This window comes from Melospiza georgiana, chromosome 26 (assembly GCF_028018845.1).
Source record: "Melospiza georgiana isolate bMelGeo1 chromosome 26, bMelGeo1.pri, whole genome shotgun sequence".
In the NCBI taxonomy this organism is placed as follows: domain Eukaryota; kingdom Metazoa; phylum Chordata; class Aves; order Passeriformes; family Passerellidae; genus Melospiza; species Melospiza georgiana.
Window position 1 is genome coordinate 5,327,875 of NC_080455.1, and position 23,710 is coordinate 5,351,584.

The 23,710-nt window shown below is 56.1% G+C and overlaps 1 protein-coding gene across 1 annotated transcript in view; it reads left to right on the forward strand.

The window, feature by feature from the left end:
• The window catches only part of EFNA2 (ephrin A2), a 41,481-nt gene extending 21,656 nt beyond the window's left edge, over positions 1-19,825 (forward strand). Inside the window, exons 2-4 of the mRNA XM_058040900.1 lie at positions 13,880-14,169; positions 17,476-17,541; positions 18,737-19,825. Coding sequence (XP_057896883.1) covers positions 13,880-14,169; positions 17,476-17,541; positions 18,737-18,858 — 478 coding nt within the window. The 3' untranslated portion in view covers positions 18,859-19,825. The remainder of the gene's footprint in view (positions 1-13,879; positions 14,170-17,475; positions 17,542-18,736) is intronic.
• The last annotated feature ends 3,885 nt before the right edge of the window (positions 19,826-23,710 follow it).

Consider the following 23,710-nt stretch of genomic DNA (forward strand, 5'->3'; position numbering starts at 1 on the left):
GCCTCTTCTCTTCTCTTCTCTTCTCTTCTCTTCTCTTCTCTTCTCTTCTCTTCTCTTCTCTTCTCTTCTCTTCTCTTCTCTTCTCTTCTCTTCTCTTCTCTTCTCTTCTCTTCTCTTCTCTTCTCTTCTCTTCTCTTCTCTTCTCTTCTCTTCTCTTCTCTTCTCTTCTCTTCTCTTCTCTTCTCTTCTCTTCTCTTCTCTTCTCTTCTCTTCTCTTCTCTTCTCTTCTCTTCTCTTCTCTTCTCTTCTTCCCCTTCCCCGGCTGCTGGCTGTGCCCTGTGTCACCTGCAATGGTGACAAGGACCCGCTGGGTGCCGGGGGATGCTCCCCTCGGCGGGGGTGGCCCCTTCCCCTCCATCCCCTGCCCACCCCATCGATCCCTGCCCCGATCGATGGGCGCTTCCCTGCGGGCGAGGGGCGGTGCTGCCCGGCCGGGCAGGAGAAATGGCTTTTCACAGAGCCTGCAGCGGGATCCGGCAGCATCGATCTCTGGTGCCTCGTCAGAGATCAATTAGGCCGGTCATTAGCGGTGCCCAGAGAGCAGCGGGAGCCTGGGGTGGGAGGGGAGAAGGGAAATGCCAGGCTGTGCCCAGCTCACACATCCCACCCTGCACACCCACAGTCCTTTCCCTGCCTCAGTTCCTTTCCCTGCCTCAGTTTCCCCGATCAGAACGGAGGTAAAAGCTGTTCCAGCATGACTGACACTTCGGGCATTGTCCCCTCGTGGCTGGGCTGTTCCTGCCTCATCCTCCTGATGGGAATGTTTGCTTATCAGTCCCAAGGAGCAGGAAGGGGCCTGGCAGGAGCATGGCTGTCCCGGGGGCTGACAAGTGGCAGGGTGTTCTCCAACAGCAGGGCGTGTGTCTGTCCCACCCGGGCGTGTGTCCGTCCGGGCTTAGGGAAAGCAGCGCGTGGGAGCGCGGAGGAGCAGGACGGTGACCAGGTCATTGTCCTGCTGGGAGGACACGTGGAGTGGCTGAGACCACCCAGGCACTGCTGAGGGGACTGGACAGGACGCCCTGGACGGGAGAGCACGGACAGGGATGCTCAGGGCTTGGAGAGAGCCACAGGCAGTCCATGGTGGGACAGCAGGAGTGGTGCCTGCAGGGGTGTGAAGGGGAGCAGGACCAACATCACCTCTTGGGTGTGAGCTTTTAAGGCTCTGAAGGACCTGATGGTCCTTGGCATCTGTGCAGGGACATGTTGTGAGCAACCTCTGTGTCCCTCTGACCTGGCATCTTCCTGACCTGGCTGAGCATCCCCATCCCCAAAATCCCCCAGCCTCATCCTGTGCCCCTTTCCCCCTCTGTCTCAGGGTTTGTGCCCATCCAGCAGAGGATGGCAGGGACAGCCATCATGGCACAGCGTTTGGCATCCACCCTCGGTGCCACTGCCCTGTCATCCTCCCCTCAGCCAAACCCCAGCTCTGAGCAGAGCAAACCCTTGGGTTTGGGGAGGGTGACCTGGAACAGGTACTGCCTGCAGCAGCCGCCTCTGCCCGCGAGCTGCAGCTTCTAAGAAACAGAAAATAAGGAGAGTTTCAAAAAGAAAAAAAAAAAAAAAAAAAAAAAAAGAGGGGAAAAAAAAAAGAGAAAAGTTCCCCGATTACATCTGGTGAAGTGACAAATCTGCCAGGCAGGTGATTATTCTGGGTACGGACGTGCCGAACACAGATGCCGATAGGATTAAAGGGGAAGGGGGGGGGAGCTCACCCTGTTAAACCAACACCTGATAAAAGAATAAACCAACCCAAGGAATAAATTCCCAGCGCTGCCAAGGTCGTGCTGCGCCAGGCCCGCTGCCTCTGCCGCGGGGAAGGGACGATGTCCGAGCTCTGGGGTGACCCCTGGGCTGCTGGAGCCCCCCGTGCCCGGGCAGTGCCGCAGCCCCCGCTCCCGGGAGCGCCCGTACCCGGCATGCCCTCGGCTGCCTGGTTGCTTTCCAGGCACGTCCCGGGCATCCCCTTGGGATGGCGCAGAAAATTAACAGCAGTTCAGATCTGAGGAACTTTATGACACGTGTATGATAGGACTGAACCAGGGCGTAATTGAATGACGGATGAGCTTCCAAGAGCCACATTTCCAGGGAGTAATGAAAAATAGAAGTGCTATTGACTAAAGGAGCTTTCGGCGGCCGGGCGGCACGGCGCGGGATGAGCCGCTGCCGGCGGGGGGAATGCATCAATACGGCGAGTAATAGCTCAGTTATTATAACTCTGGAAATGTCATTCAGGCCTAACCAGAGAACACTGGCTATTAACTAGCCTTAAACAGAACGCGCCGGGCGGGAGCCCGAGCCGCCAGCGCCCGATAATTATTTTACTTCTTTTCATGGCTCTGTCGCCTTTCCCACTGCAGGGAGCCTGGCCTGAGCGCCTGCAGCCCCGGGGGTCGCTGTTGCTGCCTGTGGCACTGAGCCAGGCCGAGCTCCTTGGGAGCTGCTCCAGGGCAAGGCCCCATCGCACCCCAGTTTGTCGCTGTCCCTCGCAGGCATTGCTGGCGTTGCTCTTGTCACCTGCAGCTACAAGCTCAGGGCTGCAGGCTTTGTGCACAAGGCTCCCTGTGTCCCTTCCTGCATCACTTGCCATGCACATCCCTTCCTGCACCCCTCCTTGCGTCTCTTTCTACATCCCTCACTATGCGTATCCCTTCTTGCATCCCTTCCTGCATCCCTTCCCATGCACATCCCTTCCTTCATCCCTTCCTTCATCCCTTCCTGCATCCCTCCCTGCATCCCTCCCCATGCACATCCCTCCCCACATCCCTGCAGTCCCTCTGCTGAGACATCCAGCCGGCAGCGATGGGATCTGGGCTGGCAGAGGCCGGCTCAGGGCCCGGTGCCCTGCGGAGCCCTGAGGTGTAATGAAAGCCCAGGGGAGAGTATCGAGTGATCCTAAATGGATTTTCTCCATTAGCTCAGCCCCATCAGCCAGTTATCCCCTCCTGGAGCGCTCCAGGGCTGCCGCCAGTGGCACTTAGAGTGCTGCCAGCACCTGCTGCCGCAGCACAGAGCAGCACCCACCTGCTGGCACTGCCAGAGGGGACCCATCCTGCCTGCCCAGCACCATCCTCCTGCTTTTGGGGCGCCCTTTTTGGTGGGCAGCGTGCCTGTGAGAAGGATGGTGAGATGCAGGGAGGTTTCACAGCCCACTCTTATCCCTGGGTACCCCAACATCCCACCCTGCCGTGGGAGGGGTGGTGGCGAGGGGGCACAGTGGGGTGAAGGGAGGGTTTGCCACGCAGCCGCTCCCTGCTTGGCAAGTCGGAGTTCATCATTAGCCAGGAAATAATTAATTGTTGGGCAGACGAAAGGCATTGCTCAGCCTCCCCGGAGACCCTGTCAAAGGGAGCTGTTGGGGCGGGTGTGATAAATTCTGGCTCTGCAGCCCCGCACTGCCGGGACAGAGGGACAGTGGTGTCATTTGGTGGGGGTCTGGAACCCACCGGTGCCCCCTGGGAGTGCCAGGGTGGCACTGAACAGAGGTGGGGGGCACACAGGTGCCCGCTGTGTCCTTCCTTCCGAGCCGTGTCCCTGTGCCCGCTCCCGCTGGGCAGCGGCGGCCGATTTCCACCGCGTCGGCGTTTTCCCGGTGATTGCGGGGCCAGCGCTTGCCCGGCTCCTGCCGATCAAATTACCGACACTGCTCGCCCCAAATTCCCTGCCAGGCCAAGTGCTCCAAGGTTAAAGAGTCACCAGTGCTCCTGCCAACCCCCCCACCCTGCTGCCACCCATCTCACGCCTGCCCGGAATTCGGCCGCTGGCTGAAAATAGTGGCCAATAAGTGAAATAATGCAGCAGTCTGTGTTTATCCATGTTAATTTGTGTGTCTTTAGCCAGTTAGGATGGGGAATGTTCTCCTTCTCTGTTACTCCTGCTCCTGGATCCGTGGCATGCAGGAAGATCCAGCCCTGGGGCAGGTAAACTGAGGCACGGAAGCAGTGGATACCATGCTGGCGTCACAGCAGGACTGTGCCATGTCCTGGTTGTGGCTCTGGGATGAGAGAAATGGAACGGCTCTGGGGATTGCCAGGACAGTGGCTGGTTTGGCTCAGAGACCAGAGTGTGACATTGATCTATCTCCTCAGTGGCCTTTCCTGCTGCCACCCAGGCCCTCACAGCACCCAAAATCTCCCTCCAGGTTGGTGACAGTGGGACTGGCAGGGTGGACGTCCCTCACCTCCAGCACAGCAGGGAGGTGACAAGAGGCTGGCACCGACACCGTGGTGACCCCACATCCCAAGGCTCTGCCTGCAGCGTGCCAGGCCCAGCCACAACAACACTGGGGCTCGGCCGTGCTAATGAGGTCACCCCTCGGGGGGCTGTTTACCCCATCCCCCGCCCCTTGGAGACCCCCAAAGCGCGCCTTGATCCGGCCGTCCCAGCGGGCTGCGGCGCGGGCGGCGGGGGGCCCGGCTGTCGCCGCCTGATAACCCCCGGCAGCTCCGTCCCGTGCCCGTTATCAGCGCCCGCCCGCCTGGCCAGACGCGGTAATTAGGGCGCTCAGCGTGAGCCGCCGGAGCACGGATGAGCACGCGTGATCCCGCGCACGGCTGGCACGTGCCCGGCTGCCACAGACGTGAGCGGGGCTGGCGAGCACAGGGCTGAGCGTGCGCAGGGACACAGGTGCCAGGCTGGTGTCTTTGGGGTCATGTGTGCCAGTCGGATGGCCATGGGGACACGGGTGCTGGATGGTGACATGATCCCCAGGCTGATGGCCATGGGGACACGGGTGCTGGATGGTGACATGATCCCCAGGCTGATGGCCATGGGGACATGGGTGCTGCATGGTGACATGCAGTGATTTGGGAGTGAATCGCCTCTCTCTGGTGGAATCCGGTGTCCCTGTCACCTTCACTGTCAACCATCGCTGTGACTCCTCGTGCCACCTGGCTCTGTGGCCGTCTGGGTTTGCTGGTCCTCGCCCTGATCCCTCTTGGACCCTCACTCCCTCCCCCTGGGCCTGACAGATGTGGGTGTCTGGTGAGCCCCTGTGCTGGCATTGCCGTGCCCATCCCATCATGACCATCCTTGTGTGCCCATTTCTCTGTGCCACCCTGCCATGCCCACCTCACCGTGCCCCTGGCTCCTGGAGCAGCCACAGCCCTGCTGGCACTAACACAATTACTGTGACACTTCCCAGCCCTCATCTCTCCGGCAGTTCAGTTTCTCTTGATTCGATTTGCGCGGAACCGGCCGCGGGCCCGGCTGGCTGCCGCCATCCCCGGAGTCGGCTGGGCTGCTGGCACTCCCTGCCCTGGCCAGAGATGCCCCCGGTGCCATCTCACAGCAGTCACCAAGGGCTGGCAGCAAGGGGTGTCACATCCGCGGTGTCACATCCATGATCCGGTGTCACATCCATGATCCGGTGTCACATCCGTGATCCGTGTGGTTCCCTGTGTGGAGCTGCTCCGTGGCAATGGCAGAGCTGTGCTGAGGGTGTGAGGGTGGTGCCAGCTCCCAAAAACGTGTGGGGAGGGATGTGGGGCAGCAGGCCCTGCTCTGGATGGGGTGCCAAGGGGAGGAGATGGGCATGGTGGAGTCTGGGGTGCCATGAGCATGAAGAGGGCACAGAGGAGCACCAGGGTGGTCTGAGGGGCCTGGGGTCACTCAGGCACAGCCCAGCCTGGGCTCAGGGTGCCTCCTCAGTCCCCATCCATCCCAGGGACCTGTGACTGGCACCACTTGGTGGCTGCAGGTCGGGCTGGAGCAGCTGTGGGAGAAGGAGCTGGAGCAGGACCTCTGTGCTGCCCCACTTTATTATTGAATTTAACCTACAGTCTTCCTTACATGCCACAGTGCCCGTAACTAGTGCAGAGGCTGCTTTTATGTGCAAATGAGGCTTTTTTTTTTTTTAATCTTTGACAGAGAATGTGCTGTGTTTACATAACAGAGGGCCCTGGTACTCTGGAGAGGGCCACTGACAGTGCTGGCAGGAGATGTTAAGAAAGATCTAACATTTCTGATCTCTGTTTAGCCAGAGGCGCTGCGAGGCGGCGGGAGCAGCAGGGGAGGGTGGCTCTGGGCTGCCCTGGAGAGCAGCTTGGCTGTGCCTGCCCGGGGCTCCAGGGCCAGGAACCTGGGGCAGAAGGGATGGAGCAGCTGCAGGAATGGGGTGGCACCAGAGGGTCACAATCTGGGTGTCCCTATGCTGTGATGGAGACCCCAGAACCCTCTCTAGGCTCTCCAACCCGATGGCTTGGGACAGGGTTGGAGACCCCTAGAGAGTCTCCAACAAGCTTGGGATGACCAAAAAGTGGTGGTGAGCACAAAGCTGGTGGTGAGCCAGCAGCCAGGAGCTGAAGGGATGAGCTGTCCCAGCTTTCCCTCTGTCATCCACAGCCACCAGCACAGGGAAAAACTCCTCCTGCCAGGTTAAGTGGAAAAATGACCAATATCCTGCGGCCTGCCAGGTTCAAGCGCATTAATTCCAGGGAGTCGGTTAATGGCAGTATTGATTAGTCTCAGCGCTGGGCTAACGAGCATCCATGCTAATGAGGGGTGAGTGGTGGGAATTGCAGCAGCTGGAGCAGTTCCAGGGAGCTTTGGTAGAGCTCCCCCAAAAGAGGCTCCACCTGCCCAAGAGGGGGTTCATCCCCCTGGATGGGCTGTGGCATGTGGAAAATGGAATATTTGTGTGCCAAAAACACAATTTCTTTCTGACACCTGCATTTTTTTTCTGGACAAGAGGGTGATGTCATGAGTCTGAGGGAAAAACCTGTCTGCTCCATGCTTGGCATCGTGGCAGGGTCCATCCACTCAGCGTGTCCGTGTCGTGCTGGGTCATGTGGAGCTCCCAGCTCCGGGTGCATCCGTGGGGTTGTGGCTCTGGTTGGGTTTATCCAAGCACTGTGAGCTCTGGGGTCCCACTCAGGGAGGTGTTTTGTTGTTGTGTGGGAAGGAATCTCCCAATCCCAATCCCATGCATGGCACTGTGGGGCTGAGGGTGAAGCCACCCTGGCTCTTCCTTGGAAAGTTGCTCAGTTTTTGAACTCTTTGCTTTTTTCCTCTTTTTTTCACTGCAAACACTTGAAAGGCCCCGTTCCTCCCCCTGGCCCTGTCTCACTGCAGTCACCCCTATGGGGATGGGGAGGTGGCATCCCAAGTTTAACTTTGCATTTCCTTTGTGCAAAAAGTGGGATGGGGAGGGCGAATGAACTTGGAATTTGGAGAGCCAAGAGCAGGTTTTGCTTTGGGGTGCCCAGGAGTATCCTTGGAGTGACCCCAGTGACCTCACTGCAGTGGGGTGCAGGAGATGCAATGGGGTGCCAGCCCCACAATGGGATACCTGTCCAATATTGAGGTACCAGCCCCACAAAGGGGTGCCAGCCCCACAATGGGGTACCAGCCCCACAATGGGATTCCTGTCCAATGTTGAGGCACCAGCCCCAAAAAGGGGTGCCAGCCCCACAAAGGGAAACCTGTCCAATATTGAGGTACCAGCCCCACAATGGGATTCCTGTCCAATATTGAGGTACCAGCCCCACAAAGGGGTGCCATCTCCACAATGGGATACCTGTCCAATATTGAGGTGCCAGCCCCACAATGGGATTCCTGTCCAATATTGAGGTACCAGCCCCACAATGGGGTACCAGCCCCACAAAGGGATGCCAACCCCACAAAGGGGTGCCAGCCCCACAGCGTGGTCCCAGCCCCAGCCCAGCAGCAGCTGTTGGTGAGGCTCAGTTCCCTTTTTCCATCAGCATCCCTGCAGCAGGAGGAGGCTGAGCTGCTTCCGCGCCGTTTTGGTGGGAATCCTCTCCCAGCTACCACGTGCCCGGGCCCCGCCAGGCTGGCGCTTGCATTTAAACAAATTTTATTTTCTTGTGTGTGCTAAAAGCTCCCCACAGCCTGCGGGATCGGGCTCGGCTCCGCTTGCGGATCCGCAATCAGGCTGGAATAACAGCTCCGGGGGTCCCCATTTATCTCCGCGCCTCTCTCCTGGTTCGTCCCCGCTCATCCCGCTCTGTCACCCCGTCCTGTAATATCTCAGCATCTCCCTAAAGCAAAAGATGACAATAAAGTGTAAATGGGGAGTGTTGGCTCGGGAGCATAATGATGGCAATTTAGATGCCAGCCGTCATTTCCCCGCCGTTGCCCCAGGTAACAGGAGCCGCTGAATCCTGTGGGAACGCGGCCGAGGCGGGACGAGGTTACCTCGGAGGCTGATGGCTGTCCTGGGATTTTCTGTCATTTACCTTAAAAGGAGGGAAAGGGAAATATCCGTCAGTGGAGGTGTGAGCTCCGCTGAGCCGGGCTGGGGGTGCAGCTCGCCTGCTCCAGCTGGGGCAGTGCTGCTCCCTGAGCAGCTCCAGGGATGCCAGGGCTGGGGAAGTGCCCCTTGGGTCTGCATGGAATTTGTTTTTCTTAGCCACAATGCCTGCCCCAGTCCTTATCCTCATCCCTGTGCCCATCTCCATCTCTGTCTCTATCCCCGTTCCATCCCCACCACATCCCTGCCTCCCTGCTGTTCTTATGCTTGTCCCTATTTCCATCCCCAGTCCCATCACCATCCCTGTCCCTGTCTAAATCCCCATCCTTGTCTCTGTCGCCATTCCCATGCTGTCCCCATTCCCATCCCCAATCCTATCCCTATCCCTGTACCTATACCAGTGTTTATCTCCATCCCCATCTCCATCACTGTCCCTGTCTATCCCCCCCTGCCACTCCTGTCTCCATCCCTGTCTCTGTCTCTGTCCCCATTCCCATCCGTGTCCCCATCCCTCTCCTTATCTCTGTCCCCATCCCTGTCCCCATCTCTATCTCTGTCCCCATTCCCATCCCTGTCCCTGTCCCCATTCCCCTCCCTGTCCCCATCCCTCTTCTTATACCTGTCCCCATCCCTGTCTCTATCCACATTCTTATCTCCATCCTTATCCTTGTCCCTGCCTTTGTGTCTATCCCCATTCACATCCCCATCCCCGTGCCTGCCCCATCCATTTCCCCATCCCTGTCTCTGTCCCCATTCCCATCCCTGTCCCCATCCCTGTCTCTGTCCCCATTCCCATCCCTGTCCCCATCCCTCTCCTTATCTCTGTCCCCATCCCTGTCTCTATCCACATTCTTATCTCCATCCCTATCCTCATCCCTGTCCTTGTGTCTATCCCCATTCACATCCCCGTCCCCGTGCCTGTCCCATCCATGTCCCCATCCCTGTCTCTGTCCCCATTCCCATCCCTGTCCCCATCCCTGTATCTGTCCCCATCCCCACCCCTGTCTGTCCCCACCGTGTCCCCAGCCGATGTCAAACCCAAACCCAGCTGCCATCATCGGGAGCTGTCCCGATGCTGGTGATGCAGCTCCTGAGTGTGGAGCCGGGCTCGGGGCTTTGGAGCACAGATAAATATCGGCATTAAAGCTGTCAGGGCCGGCGCCGCGGCGCTCCCACGGTGTCACCGACGGGGTCACCAACGGGACCGGACCCTCCTGAGGCTCCCAGTGGCAGCCCCGGGGCTTTCGTCCCATCCCGCTGCTCCCCAAACAGGGAATTGTTTCCCAGAGCACCGGGAGGACCAAGAAGCCCAGCCTGGCACCAGCACTTCCCAGGTACCAGCATGTTGCTGGCATTCCCCAGCTGGAAAGCTCCAGGAAAGAGGAAAGGGAAGGAAAACTGAAAAGGGAAACTGAAAGAGAAAGAACATAAACATGATGGGCATCCCTAAAGCCCCTCCACTGTCTGGCTGGGCCCTGGGGAGCCCCTGTGCCCCCTGCCCTGTGCCCACCTCCCCGTGCCCCCCAGCCCCTGCCCGTGCCCCCCACGCTCCCACTCACCCCCTCTTGATTTTTTTAATCAGCGGCGTCGCTTTCTGGCGCCGAAGCATTTCCCAGCCCCGCACTCAGGAAACCTCATTAACACAGATCAAAAGGAGCTTTTAATGATTTATAAAGGTGCAGCAGTTTGGAGAAATTAAATAATTTAGGTGCTGTGTGTACGGCGGGGTCCCTCCGGCCCGCATTACTGGCGCTCCGTGAGCCACGACGCCGTCCTCACTCTGTCCCACCAGGGACAACCCCAGAGCCTCTGGGGACTGGGATTTGTCACTGCCACCCTCCCAGGGGTTGGGGTTGATGGGGACAGGGCATTCCCTGAATGCCATCTCATCCTTGCCAGCGCCAGGGCTTGGCCACGGTGGGATGCTGGGATGCTCCGGCACAGCCTGGAGGGAGTTTGGGGACGGTCTCTTCTGCCATGGAAAATATTTGAAAACACGGTTAAAATCAACCTTGGCACTGGTGAGGTGGTGGGACAGGGCAGTGGGATGGGGTCTGGGGTGGCCAAACCCACTGGGCCTAAACTGGGTGGACGCAGGTGTGCATCCAGCTCCAGCTCCATCCCCTCCCAGCTCCGTAAGTGACTTCTGCCTCTCGAGCAGGGAATAGGGATCAGCCTCCAGGACACTGGGACCAGCACATGGCCCAATTTCCCCCTGGTGGCCCTGTCCTGCTCCTGCCCAGCACTGTCACTGTCATCCCGAGGGATGGCTCCGGGCTTGGCAGTGATTCCTGCCCAAGGAGAGGGAGAAGCGGATGGAAAACCACCTTAAACATTCCCGGTGTGAACTCCATTGCCGGCCACAGAGCCAGCTGAGCAACAGGATTAATGCAGAAAGGAGCTGTGCAAGGGGCCAGTGGGCACCTGCACCCCAGGGACCCTTCCCTGCCACCCCCCCAGCTCCAGGAGCCACTTTGTCCCCATTTCCTGAGCAGGGGGACACCTGGGGGAGCTGGGGAAGGGGTGACATTGGTTTCTCCACATCTGAATTTCCTTTAGGTTGTGTTTAATAGCCCCAAAGAGGGCAGGAGGGCGGGGGGGGGGCTGGTTTGGGGGGGTGGGCAGGGGGGGAGGCTGCTGTGTTTTATTTTGCTCTGTAATAGGCTTATTACTCCTGATCACGCTGTGACTATTTGAATGAAGGAGATTTCGGGAGATGAAAGCGGAAGGGAGATTTTAAATCTCTCAGCGCCTGGCCCCGCAAGGACGGGTGCCCTTGGAGCGGGGGGGACCCCATACCTGGCCCCCTGCCCCAGTCCCCCCCTCGCCCCTCTGCCCCTGTGAGCCCCCAGTGGTTCCAAACCTCCTAATTTCCAGCCTCAATTTATTCATGGCCGGTTTATACCCATTTGTTTATGTGCCAACACCGTTCCTCAGCTTAAATAGCTCTTTTCCATCCATAATATCCCCCCCCCCCTCCTGTATTCCAGTGGGCGCAATCATATCTCTTTTCAAGCTGTTCAGGAAAGAAAAATCTGAATTATTTAACCCTTGGGACACTGGCTGGTCTCGCAGGGTGTAGAGAGACAAATCCGCTTTGTTCCTGCGCTGGGTCGCTGCCCGAATTTGGGAATTTTGAGAGGGTGCTGCTGCAGCTCTGAGGGGAAACTGAGGCACTGGCTGTGCTTTGGGGGAGCAGGACCAGGGTTTGGGTGTGGGATTTGCTCTCCTGGTTTGGTCTGGGGTCTCCATCTGCGGGTGCCTCTCCCCTTGGAAGGGTTTCTCCCGTCCACGGTGAATATCCAAGAGGTAAAAACTTGAGAAGCCAATGTGTTTCCAGCATGGAATTGCCACCCTGCCTGGTGTGGTGAGATTTTAATTCCAGACAATTTCCTTTCTATGGATTCTTGCTCCTGTCGTGGAAGGGGCAGAGGTGTCATGATGCTGGGAAATTGTTGATTAAACCCAAATCTGATGGAGCCAGGCTGGGTGGGTGACAGGTCCTGTGCTGGAGGATGGGAGCATGGAGCTCTGGAGCTGGGGTGTCCATGGATCTGGGGGTTGTCCTGGGTGCATCCCTGGTGCTGAAATCATCCCCATCCCATAGCATCAAACTGGGATGCACTGGGGGAGCCCAGAACATGGGGTGCACCAAGCTGGGGGTCCCCTAAACCCCCTCACCCAAAGGAGAGTGACTCCTCCCCACAGCCCCCTAGACAAGGGTGACCTCCTCCCCGTGGCCCCCCTGCATCCATCTGTGTCTGGGCCATTAATCAGCTTTAATCAGCTTTAATTCAGCAATTTGTCACTCCCTCAAAGTGAGTTTTTCCCCCAAAATGTAATAATTATTACTACTATTATTCCCCTGGTAAGTGGGCCCCCCCCCCGCCTTTCTTTGGGCTTTAGTAACGATCATTAAAATAAATAATTTTTTTTTAAATAAAAGGCAGCGAGAAGAAGCTTTTTTTGTTGGTTTTTTTCCTCCTTTAAATATTTTTTATTGTTCTCCGCGCATTTGAAAATTGTTTCCCTGTAAATTCCAGCCCTTTGTATTAATTTTACATTTTCCAATGTTACCTTGCCAGGGGCAGGGTTGGCACAACTGGCTCGGGAAAGGAGAGGGAAGGAGAGGGAGAAACCCTGCTCCTTAATTAGCGTGTTCCCTGTGTGATCAGAGAGCTTATGAGGCAGGTAATGAGCTGGAGGGGGGCTGCAGGACCCCCCCAGTCCTCCCCACACCTCCTCCCTTCTTGCCCCCCTTCCCTTTTGGGGGTCACTCTCTGCTCCCATAGGGATGGGGCCGCACTTTTGGGGTGTTTCTGGATGTTTCTGGATGAATTGGAGCCATTTCACAGCCTCAGGGGGTGTTTGGGAGCCCCAAAATTTTGCTTTGAGAGGTCGAGGGAGTTGTGGTCACTGTCCCCAACCCACCAAGGCTGTGCTGATCCCTCCATCCACTGGCCAAACCCTGGGGCTGTGGGGTGACCACTGGCAGTGCTGAGGTTTTGGGGGGCTGCCTGATGGGGGGAACATTAAATTGATAGAAAAAAACCTCAAATTGATAGGAAAACCCCTTAAATCTATATAAAAAATCTCACTCAGCGATGAGAGGAAGCCAAGCTGCCATGGGGGAACAGCAAATTTGGCCTTGAGCTCCACCAGCTGTGGTGCTGGGGGTCTGGAATTTGGGGAGGGGATCACAGGGGCCACCCTGAGGAGCTGGAGGGGGGTTGCTGGCATGTGCCAGGGAGTTCTCCAGTGTTGATAATCCCTTAATCTCTGGGGTTGTCAGTGCCAAGAGCACCAGTGACACCGGGATTGCGGCGCCGCCGGGAATCGCCGTTTTTGTGCGGTTTCCTGCCAAATGGTGCCGGTTTGTTGGCATGAAACAAAAAGGATTTGGGTTAATCTGGAGGTTAATGGGGCTGGTGGGGTTGGATCAGGCTTTGGATCACACAGAGGTGAGGCCCTGGCACAGGGTGCCCAGAGCAGTTGTGGCTGCCCCATCCCTGGAAGTGTCCAAGGCCAGGTTGGATGGGGTTTGGAGCAACCTGGGATGGTGGAAGGTGTTCCTGCCCATGGCAGGGGGGACTGGATGGGCTTTAGGGTCCTGGGATTCCATGGTTCTGTGTTCACCTGCCCCTCCTTACCCACTCATATCTGATAGTCCTGGATCAGCTGAAGGCACCACTTGATCTCCTGGGAGTGCTCTCCTTGGCTCATTCCTGCAAAACAAGGAGGATTTTCAGTCCCAAATAGAGCGGCGCGGCAGGGTGCCATCCCAGGACACCAAAAAGAGCACAAAAACAGAGCACCCATGGGCACTGGATGGGCTTTAGGGTCCTTCCAACTCAAACCATCCTGGGATTCCACGGTCCTGTGTTCACCTGCCCTTCCTTACCCACTCATATCCAACATCTGGAGGCACCACTTGATGTCCTGGGAGTGTCTCTCCTTGGGTTTTTCCTGCAAAACAAGGAGGATTTTCAGTCCCAAATAGAGCAACGTGGCAGGGTTCCATCCCAGGACACCAAACAGAGCCCAAAACCAGAACACCCATGGGCACTGGATGACCTTTAAGGTCCCTGCCAACCCAAACCTCCGTGCGATTCCACGCCGGGAGGGTTCTCCAGACGAGTTTGTGACCCTCTTGCCCCAACATCTCCGCAGGTTCCACCGCGGGGACTACACGGTGGAGGTGAGCATCAACGACTACCTGGACATCTACTGCCCTCACTACGAGGAGCCGCTGCCGGAGCGGATGGAGAGGTACATCCTCTACATGGTCAACTACGAGGGCCACGCGTCCTGCGACCACCGGCAGCGCGGCTTCAAGCGCTGGGAGTGCAACCGCCCCGACTCGCCCAACGGGCCCCTCAAGTTCTCCGAGAAGTTCCAGCTCTTCACCCCCTTCTCGCTGGGCTTCGAGTTCCGACCCGGCCACGAGTATTACTACATCTGTGAGTGGGGATGGGCTTGGGGTGGTCCTGGTGGGCTGGGTTGTTGGTGTTGGTTGAGGCAAAAACGCTGCAGAATCCTCTCAAAAAATCCAGCTCAGGGCAAACAAACATCCCATGGAAACGGGCATGAGAATGACCAGGACTGTCCAGAGGCACTGGTTTCATTCCAGTGGAAATGGCACTGGGAATGTCCCCAGCCCCAGTGCAGTGTTCCCATAAACTCCTGTGTATTCTTGTGCTCTCAAAAATATTCCCGTGGTCTCACATGTAATTCCTGTGCTCTCCCATGTAATTTCCATTCTCTCATATATATTTCCACACTCTTACATGTAATTCCTGTGCACTCGCATCTGCTCTCATGATCTCCTCTGTATTTCTGTGCTCTTGTGTAATTCCTGAGCTCTCCCATGTAATTCCCATGTTCTCACATGGAGTTCCTGTGCTCTCCCATGTAATTTCCATCCTCTCACATATATTTCCATATTCTTACATGTAATTCCTATGCTCTCCCATCTATTCCCATGCTCTCCTATGTATTTCTGTGCTCTCGTGTAATTCCTGTGCTCTCCCATATACAACTGAGCTCTCCCATGCAATTCCCATGTTCTCACATGGAATTCCTGTGCTATCCCATGTAATTTCCATCCTCTCATATATATTTCCATGCTGTTACATGTAATTCCTGTTCTCTCCCATGTAATTTCCATTCTCTCATATATATTTCCACACTCTAACATGTAATTCCTGTGCACTCGCATCTGTTCCCATGATCTCCTCTGTATTTCTGTGCTCTTGTGTAATTCCTGAGCTCTCCCATGTAATTCCCATCTTCTCACATGGAGTTCCTGTGCTCTCCCATGTAATTTCCATCCTCTCACATATATTTCCATATTCTCACATGTAATTCCTATGCTCTCCCATCTATTCCCATGCTCTCCTATGTATTTCTGTGCTCTCGTGTAATTCCTGTGCTCTCCCATATACAACTGAGCTCTCCCATGCAATTCCCATGTTCTCACATGGAATTCCTGTGCTCTCCCATGTAATTTCCATCCTCTCATATATATTTCCATGCTGTTACATGTAATTCCTGTGCTCTCCCATCTATTCCTGTGCTCTCCTATGCATTTCTATGCTCCATTTAATGCTGTGTGCTCTCCCATATACACCTGAGCTCTCCCATGTAATTCCCATGTTCTCACATGGAATTCCTGTGCTATCCCATGTATCCCTGTGCTCTCCCGGATCTGGGCTCCCTTTCTCACCCTAAACTGAACTGCCTGGCCCGCTCAGGAGGAAACTCCAGTGCTTGCCACAGGATGGGGGCTCCCAGCAGGGAATTTCCACTTCCAGAACATCCACAGGGACAGGAGGGGGAGAGGAGCCCACAGGAAAAACAATCCAGCATTGCTGGGGGCAGGTGCTGGGATAAAACCCAACCCCAAACGCGGCAGCGCGACCCCAACCCCGCCGCCCTCTCCAGAGCCACGGCCACGCTCCTCCGCCTTATCATTCCTCCTCTTTTTCCTAAAGCAGCTGTTTTCAGCCCACTTAATTTGTTCCTTTTATCTATATTAAATTACCATTTCCCCCCTTCTCTCTTCTCCCCCCCGTGAAATGTCACCGGCGCAATAACTGCGGCCGCAACTCTCTCTGTCTCTCTTCCTTCCCCCCCTCCACCCCGCTTTTATTTTATTTTATTTTTTTTTTATTTTTTAATGTCGTTAGGGAGAGATTACACAGGAGTAAATGGGAAGCTGATCATTGCTAACCCGGTTAGAATTCCCGTCATGCGGAACATTAGAAATTATGCCTCTTTGAGGAACCGTATTTAGCAGACATGAAAGAAAAGAAATTACCTCCTCCTCGAGCCCACGGATTGGAATCCATTAACCCGCCGGCACCGGGACACGCTCGTGCCTCTGGAGCGGGTCAAGGGCAGCGCTGGCCCTGGGGATGGAGCTGGGATGCAGCGGGATGGGGTGGGATTCTGCAGGGTGGGATGCTGTGGGATGGAGTTCTGCGAGTTAGGATGCTGTGGGATGGGATGTGGCAGGGTGGGATGCTGTGGGATGGAATTCTGTGGGTCTGGATGCTATGGGATGGGATTCTGTGGGTTAGGATGCTATGGGATGGAATTCTGTGAGTTAGGATGCTGTGGGATGGGATTCTGTAGGTTGGGATGCTGTGGGATGGGATTTTGTGGGTTAGGATGCTGTGGGATGTGATGCTGCAGGATGGGATGGTGTGGGATGGGATTCTGTGAGTCTGGATGCTGTGGGATGGAATTCTGTGGGTTAGGATGCTGTAGGATGGGATTCTGTGAGTTAGGATGCTGTGGGATGGGATGCGGTGGAGTGGGATGCTGTAGGATGTGATTCTGTGGGTTTGGATGCTGTGGGATGGAATTTTGCAGGATGGGATGCTGCAGGATGGAATTCTGTGGGTTGGGATGCTGTGGGATGGAATTCTGTGGCTTAGGATTCTATGGGATGGAATTCTGTGAGTTGGATGCTACTGGATGGGATTCTGTGGGTTGGGATGCTGTGAGATGGAATTCTCTGGGTTAGGATTCTATGGGATGGAATTCTGTGGGTTTAGATGCTACTGGATGGAATTCTGTGGGTTTAGATGCTGCGGGATGGGATTCTGTGGGATGGGATGCTGTGGGTTAGGATGCTGTGGGGTGGGATGCTGTGGGGTAGAATTCTGCAGGATAGGATGCATGGGATGGAATTCTGTGGGTTGGGATGCTGTGGGATGGAATTCTGTGGGTTTAGATGCTGCAGGATGGAATTCTGTGGGATGGGATGCTGTGGGATGGAATTCTCTGGGATGCCTGTGGTGCCTCTCACTTCAGCATATTCTCCATCCCCTCATGGGGTGCAGCACTAAAAAAGAAAAGAAAATAGGAGGGTAAAAATATCCCCACTCCCATGGAGCCCTGGAGGAGCTGGGATGGGGCTGGGATGTGGCTGGGATGGAGGAGCTGGGGTGCTCAGGGTCCTGCTCAGCTCAGCACCTCCTCCTTCCCTCCATGGGGTGAAGCGCCAAAACAGAAAATAAAAGGGGTGGGTAAAAAAAACTCCTTGCTTTAATTAAAAAAAAAAAGAGAAAATTAAATCTCTTTATATATATATAAAATAATCCCATTTTCTCATCCCGAGAGGAAGTATCACCCTGATAATTACTGCCATTCCTCCCTTTCCCTCTCTCCCAATGTTTATTATTTTTATTCAGTGCCTTGACCCTTGTTTTGCTGCTTTCCCCTCAATCCACCCCCTTTGTCCCCTTTTCCTCCTGCAGCCGCCTCCCCCCCGAACACGGTGGACAGGCCCTGCCTGAAGCTGAAGGTTTATGTTCGGCCAACAAGTAAGTGAGAGGTTTGGGGGGGTCCCTGGGGGGGTCCCCAGGTCCTGCCCTGTGGGTTGGGGACGAGTGGTGGCCTTTGGTTACCACCCTGGTGGTGACAGGGATGGGGACAGGGCCCCTCAGCTCTGTTGGAGCCATCTCAGCACTGTCCAGACACAGGGAAAAAAAAAATATATGAATAACAATAATCATCCCTGCTCAGTGGCTACTTTTCCAACTCGCATAAATCAGCCATTTAAAAAAACAAATTAATAATTTTCTTCTCCTGTTAACGTGTAATTAGCAAATGGCAGCAGCTCTCCCTGGGGACAGCGGAATGTCACCGGGTAACCGATGGCTCTCGCCTCCCTTCCTTTGGTGGCTTTAAAATAAAACCCAACGTAACAGAACCATCTGTAAAAACTCATCATGTTCCATTCAGGATGAGAGGGGGGAGAAAAAAAATCTCTCCCGATATTATTTTTTAGTATTTTAATAATATTGGGATTTTGTTCTGTCTCGCGGAGGGGAAGAGAAGGGAAGGGGGAGAGAGGCTGGGCCTGGGGGATGGTGGGAGGGGGCACCCCTTGACTGGGTGTGGCCCTGGAATGAGTCTGGAATTGACTCATTCAAAAATGAGTCTGGAAACTTCATCCTGGCACGAGGGACCCTCTGGAATTGGGCGCACAGGGGGATCAGCTGGGTGGAACATTGGAGCATCCCCAGGCAGGACCAGACTCTGCTTTTCCTGCCTCCAGATCCATAAAAATCCATAATCCAGTGGCAAACTGGAGTGAGCTGAGTTGAGGAGCAGCCACATGGGGTCTTATATGTGTCCCCCCATGTGCACAGGACCCCCAGGCTGTGGGCAAGTGGGTCCAACCCCGGGGACAATGTCACCTCCCTGTGGCGCGCGGGGACGTGGGGGACAACGCTCCCTAATCCCAGTAAAGGGCAGGAGCAGGAGCACCCTCGGCATTCCCACCCTCACGGCCACACTGGGATGTCCCCGTGTCACATCCCGGGGGTGGAAGCTGGAATTTGGGGAGGGAATGCTGCCAGATCCCAATCCCGGCGTGCTGAGCATCCCCGCGCCTCCACTTCCATCCCAGACCGAGCATCCCCGCGCCTCCGCTTCCATCCCAGGCCGAGCATCCCCGCGCTTCCGCAGCCATCCCAGCGTCTCACCCTCCCTCTGTCCCTTCCTTTTCCACAGACGATTCCCTCTACGAGTCTCCGGAGCCCATTTTCACCAGCAACAACTCCTGCTGCAGCCTCAGGGTGCCGCCGGCGGCGCTGGCGGTGGTGCCGGTCGTCTGGACGCTGCTGGTCTCGTAGCACCGGCACGGGAGCGGCTCCGCGGATCCCGCCCGTCCCCAATGGTGCCCCGGGAGGGTCGTGTCGCCGCCTGAAGTCCCCGCCGTGGCACGGCCGTCCCGCCGGGAGCGGTGCTGGGCTGTCCCCGGGCAATGGGTCCCGAATTTCCATCCCTGCCCCGCAGCTCGGGCTGTCCCGGTGGGGCGTTGCTTTTTACATTTCTAGACCAAATACAGAGTCCTCGTCCGTTTGGGGTTTTTTTTCCTTTGTTTTTTTTTTTTTTTTTTTTTTTTTAATTTTTGGTTTCGTTCGGTTTTTTTAAAAGAAAAAAGTATTTTTATTTTTATTCGTTGAGTTGTTCCCGTCGGGTCCCCCTGGTGCCAGACTGACCCGCACGGGCCGGGCTCGAGTCCCCGCTGAGCCTTCATTGTCCCCGCCGCGGGCAGAGCCACCGGGAGCACCGGACACAGCCGTGGTGCCACCGGCTCCGTGGGCACAGGCTCCTTCCCAGCCCGGCCACAGGACGTCACGGAGCCGGACCTGCCACCCCCGGCCACCCCCTGCCCCGGGCACGGGGGGCCTGGATGGACACAGCCCCCTCTGAGCACCTCTCCACTCGTGCCAGGATGTCACCGCGTCCCCGTGGGACACCGGGGTGGCTCCGTGAGCGGCAAACTGGATGCAGGCAAGGAGAGCACTGGGGACACTGGGGAGCATCACCGGGGATGTGTGGGCAGCACGGCAGCACCGAGGATGGCACTGGGAGAGCAGCGAGGAGAGCACCGGGCACACCCGGCATGGGGAGCAGCAGGAACGGCCAGCACCGGGAGCACCGGGGACACCGGCACGGAGAGCACCGGGGACGGCTGGCACTGAGGATGACTGGCACTGGGAGCACTGGGAAGGGCTGGCACTGAGGATGGCTGGCACTGGGAGCACCGGGAAGGGCTGGCACTGCAAATGGCTGGCACTGGGAGCACTGGGAAGGGCTGGCACGGAGAGCACCGGGGACGGCTGGCATTGAGGATGGCCGGCACTGGGAGCACCGGGAAGGGCTGGCACTGCAAATGGCTGGCACTGGGAGCACTGGGAAGGGCTGGCACTGAGAATGGCTGGCACTGGGAAGGGCTGGCACTGAGGATGGCTGGCATGGGGAGCACCGGGAAGGGCTGGCATTGCCAATGGCTGGCACTGGGAGCACCGGGAAGGGCTGGCATTGCCAATAGCTGGCACTGGGAGCACCGGGAATGGGCGGCTGGCACGGGGAGCACCGGCGGGCGCTGGGAGCCGGCAGGCCGGGCTCGCCCAGCTGTGGGCATCGCTCCGAGGGCGTTTGGCTGGCGCCGGGGTGGGAGGAGTGTGTGCCGTGGATTTTGCTCCTCCACCCTGCTCCGTGTGCCCCCGGTGCCTTGGGGGTACAGGAGCCCCCATGGGGGGGCCGGTGAACAGGTGTGGGACCTTCCTGGTGCTCCCCCATTGTCCCCCGACATTGCAGGGCTGGGCTTGGGGATTTTTCCCATTTTCCTTTGCATTAATAAGTGAAACCCCCTCCTTCAAACCCCCAACCCGAGGTTGGCCGTGACCCCAGGGGTGGCAGATCCCCAGGGAGGGGTCACCCCGCAGCCCCGACCCCTCCTCGCCTTAAATCTGGGGCTGTCCCACCTTGGGGAGGTGCTGTGCCCATCCCACAGGAGCCAGGGGTGGTCGGTGGTCCCGGGGGATGCCAGAGATGGGCTCAGACCTGGCTGGAGCCCCCCTATTCTGAGTGGATCCCGCAGTGGGGGCCGGGGGGGGCTCTGTCTCTGTACATACAGCGCTATACTGTGAGCGTTTTTTTTTTTTTATGTATTGTTGAGAATGGATTTTATGGAAGGGTTTATCTTATTTTTATTTTATTTTTATTTTTTAGACTAGGAAGCTGGAATCTTGCAATAAGCTCATCCCGACCATCCAAAAAAAAAAAAAAAAAAAAAAAAAGAGAGAAAAAAATTTACAAAAAAAAAAAAAAGAAAATTACAAAAAAAAAAAAAAATCCCACATAATTAAAAAAAAAAAAAAATCGCATTCCCTGCCATCCCTGTCCCTGTCCCGTGTGTCCAGACCAGGTCGTGGTTCCCGAAGGTGACAAAAGCATTGTGTTTATGGGGGGGGGGGGATGCGGGGGGCACCCGCCGGGCTCTGCCACGGAGCCGGCAGCACCCGCCTGGCCTTCGGTCTGTGTTTTATATATATATAGATTATATATATAAATATCTATATTGTGTACAGCGACTGTGGGAGAGTGGAAGGACGGAGGCGGCGGTGGGGGAGGGCTGGGGGTCCCCTGGAGCAGCCCCCCCTGCCCCTGGTGCTGTCCCCCCCCCGTGCTGGTCCCCGTCGCGCCTCGCTCCGTCCTTCGACATTCCCGCTTTCGTCCTCGACGTCGTGCTGATGGTAACCGGATCTCTCACCCCCCGCCCCCCCCCCCATTTGGATTCTGTATTTTTTTATAATAAAATACAAATAAATGTCGTGTGAGGCCCTTGCTTTTGAGGAATCACTTTTCCCTCTCTGTGTGTCCCCACTGGGGGGGGTGGCTGGGGTTGTGTCCCCATAGGGCTCCGGCTCCAGGGGTTCCGTCCTTGCTCCTTTTCCCTTGGCTCTGCAGCCAGGCCTCTCTGCTGGGTGGTGTGTTAATTACAGGAAGGACTTAATTACCCTGTTAATTAATAATAATGGATATTAAATTAATTAATGTGCAATTGTTGATAGTACTTAATTATGGGAGGCGAGGCTGCCTGGCGGGTGGGCGCTCGGGGCTGGCAGCTCCCGCAGCCCCGGCTCCTCACCTGCCACTGCCTCAGTTTCCCCAGCAATGAGACACCAACAGGTGACATCCTGGCAGGCCACCAAAGCCAGGACACGCTTCTTTGAGGTGGCATCACGAGCATCCTCTGGCCCTGCTCTTTCTTTTCTTAAATCCTAAACTTTTTTTGGAGCAGCCCGTGCTCCTTCCTGGCATTTTATGCCCATTCCAGCATAATTAGCAGCAATAGGAACAACCCGCTGGTAATTAATTGAGGCTCCCACAGCTGATCCGAGCTCTGAAGTTTTGCCACCAGAGGGTGAAAGACTAATTTTGCTTTTTAATAAAGGCCATATGTGTGCCAGGAGTGGGAGAGATGCCACCCACCACCGGGGACGTGGGTGCCACCTCCAGCTCCTCCGTCACAGGGAACCACCAGCGAAAGAGCCTGGCAGGGATTGACCAAAAAATGAGTTTTCAGACCCGCTCAGGAGGTTTTCTGAGACCTGGCTCATGATTTTTTTAACGCTGGGAGTTGGAAATAGGGAGGTAAAAATAGCGAGCGGGCAGGCGCGAGGCTGAGACGGATCGTCGTTAGTAATTAATTAATGGAGTCGTGGGGCTTTAGGGCCTGAATGGGATCGTTTAGAGCCATTCTGAGCCATCCTTTAGAGTCTCTTCTGCAGAGGCATCGAGGTTTGATGTGAGGAGTGGTGCTGATGGAGAGCTGGATGCTCTGTGTGCTGGATCCTCTTTGGGCTGCGGGATCCCCATCGCAGCAATGTCAGAGCAGGAGTGGAGCTGAGTCATTCCAGCTGCTAACTGGGGCTGATTCCATGGAGTCAGGCTGGGAGATGCCATCCTGCTCCCCACCCGCTCCAGGGCAAAGGCACCAGGACCCCTTTCTCGGCTGTTTAGGTGGCCTGGAAAGGCCCAGGGTGGCCTTGGGCAGCCCACACTTCAAAGGACGAGGAGAGACTTCTGATCTTTTCTCGGTCTCAGTGTTTATTAATTGTTTATCTAAAAGATTTTCTTTCAGCCCGACAGAGGTCTGCACAGCAGCCAGCCATGAGCACACTGCGAGCCCCCGGGACGGTCACCTATCTTTATACCCGAAGTTACGTGTACAATATTTATCATTTTTCCCCAATACCTTCTACCTATTCTATTAACCAGTGCACTTCTAGTAAAGACCAATCCCAAAGTGCCACCATCACCACAGAAGATGGAGGCCAAGAAGAAGAAGAAGAAGGACAGGACACGCCCAAATTCCTCCATCTTACTTCTCTAGACCCCCCTGTACAGAAATCCTAAACCCTGTGTTTCACACTCTAATTAACCTATCCCTTCACCATTCACCCAGTGAAATCCTCCCATCCTCATACAGGTGTTGTCTCCTGTGCAGGATCAAAGTCCAGCCACCAGACACTTCTGGCAACATTCCAGGACCTCCAAGCCCCCCAAGGGTGTTCTCGGCCACTCTGCACCTCCGTCCTGAGGTGCTGAGATCCCACACCCTGGGTGATCCTGCACCATTCCGAGGTGTCCGCTCCCGCTGCTCCTTTCAGCATTTCAGCATTAATCAGGTTTTTTTTTAAATTTAATCCCCTGGAGGCAGTGGGTGCTCCGTGCTCTGCTGGCCCGTGGAATATCCCAATCCCACCAGGTGCAGCATTCCAGCTGTGGAGAGCACAGGGATGCAGCTCCCCCAGTCGTGGTGTTGTGCTCCAGGTTGGCACCATGAGGAGGCTCAGGATGGTGCCCAGCTCCCTCCCTGCCCTGGTGCTCACTCCAGGGACATTCAGGCAGGCAGGATTATTCATTCACCCATCCCTGCTCAGCTTTCCAGAGGTATTTTCCCATTTTGTGCTGCAGGGCAGGGCACTGTGGCTCAGGGCAACCATGCCCACTGTGTGCCACAGGAGGAGGCCAAACCCTCCCTGGGGCTGCTCGAGGCAGAGCAAGGAGTTGGGATGAAAATAAATTCTTTAATCAATACCCTGGGATGGAAATAAATTTTTATCCAACACCCAGCTTCAGTTTGCTCCATTGAAATGAATTCCCAGTGGCCAGGTTGTCCCTTTGCCA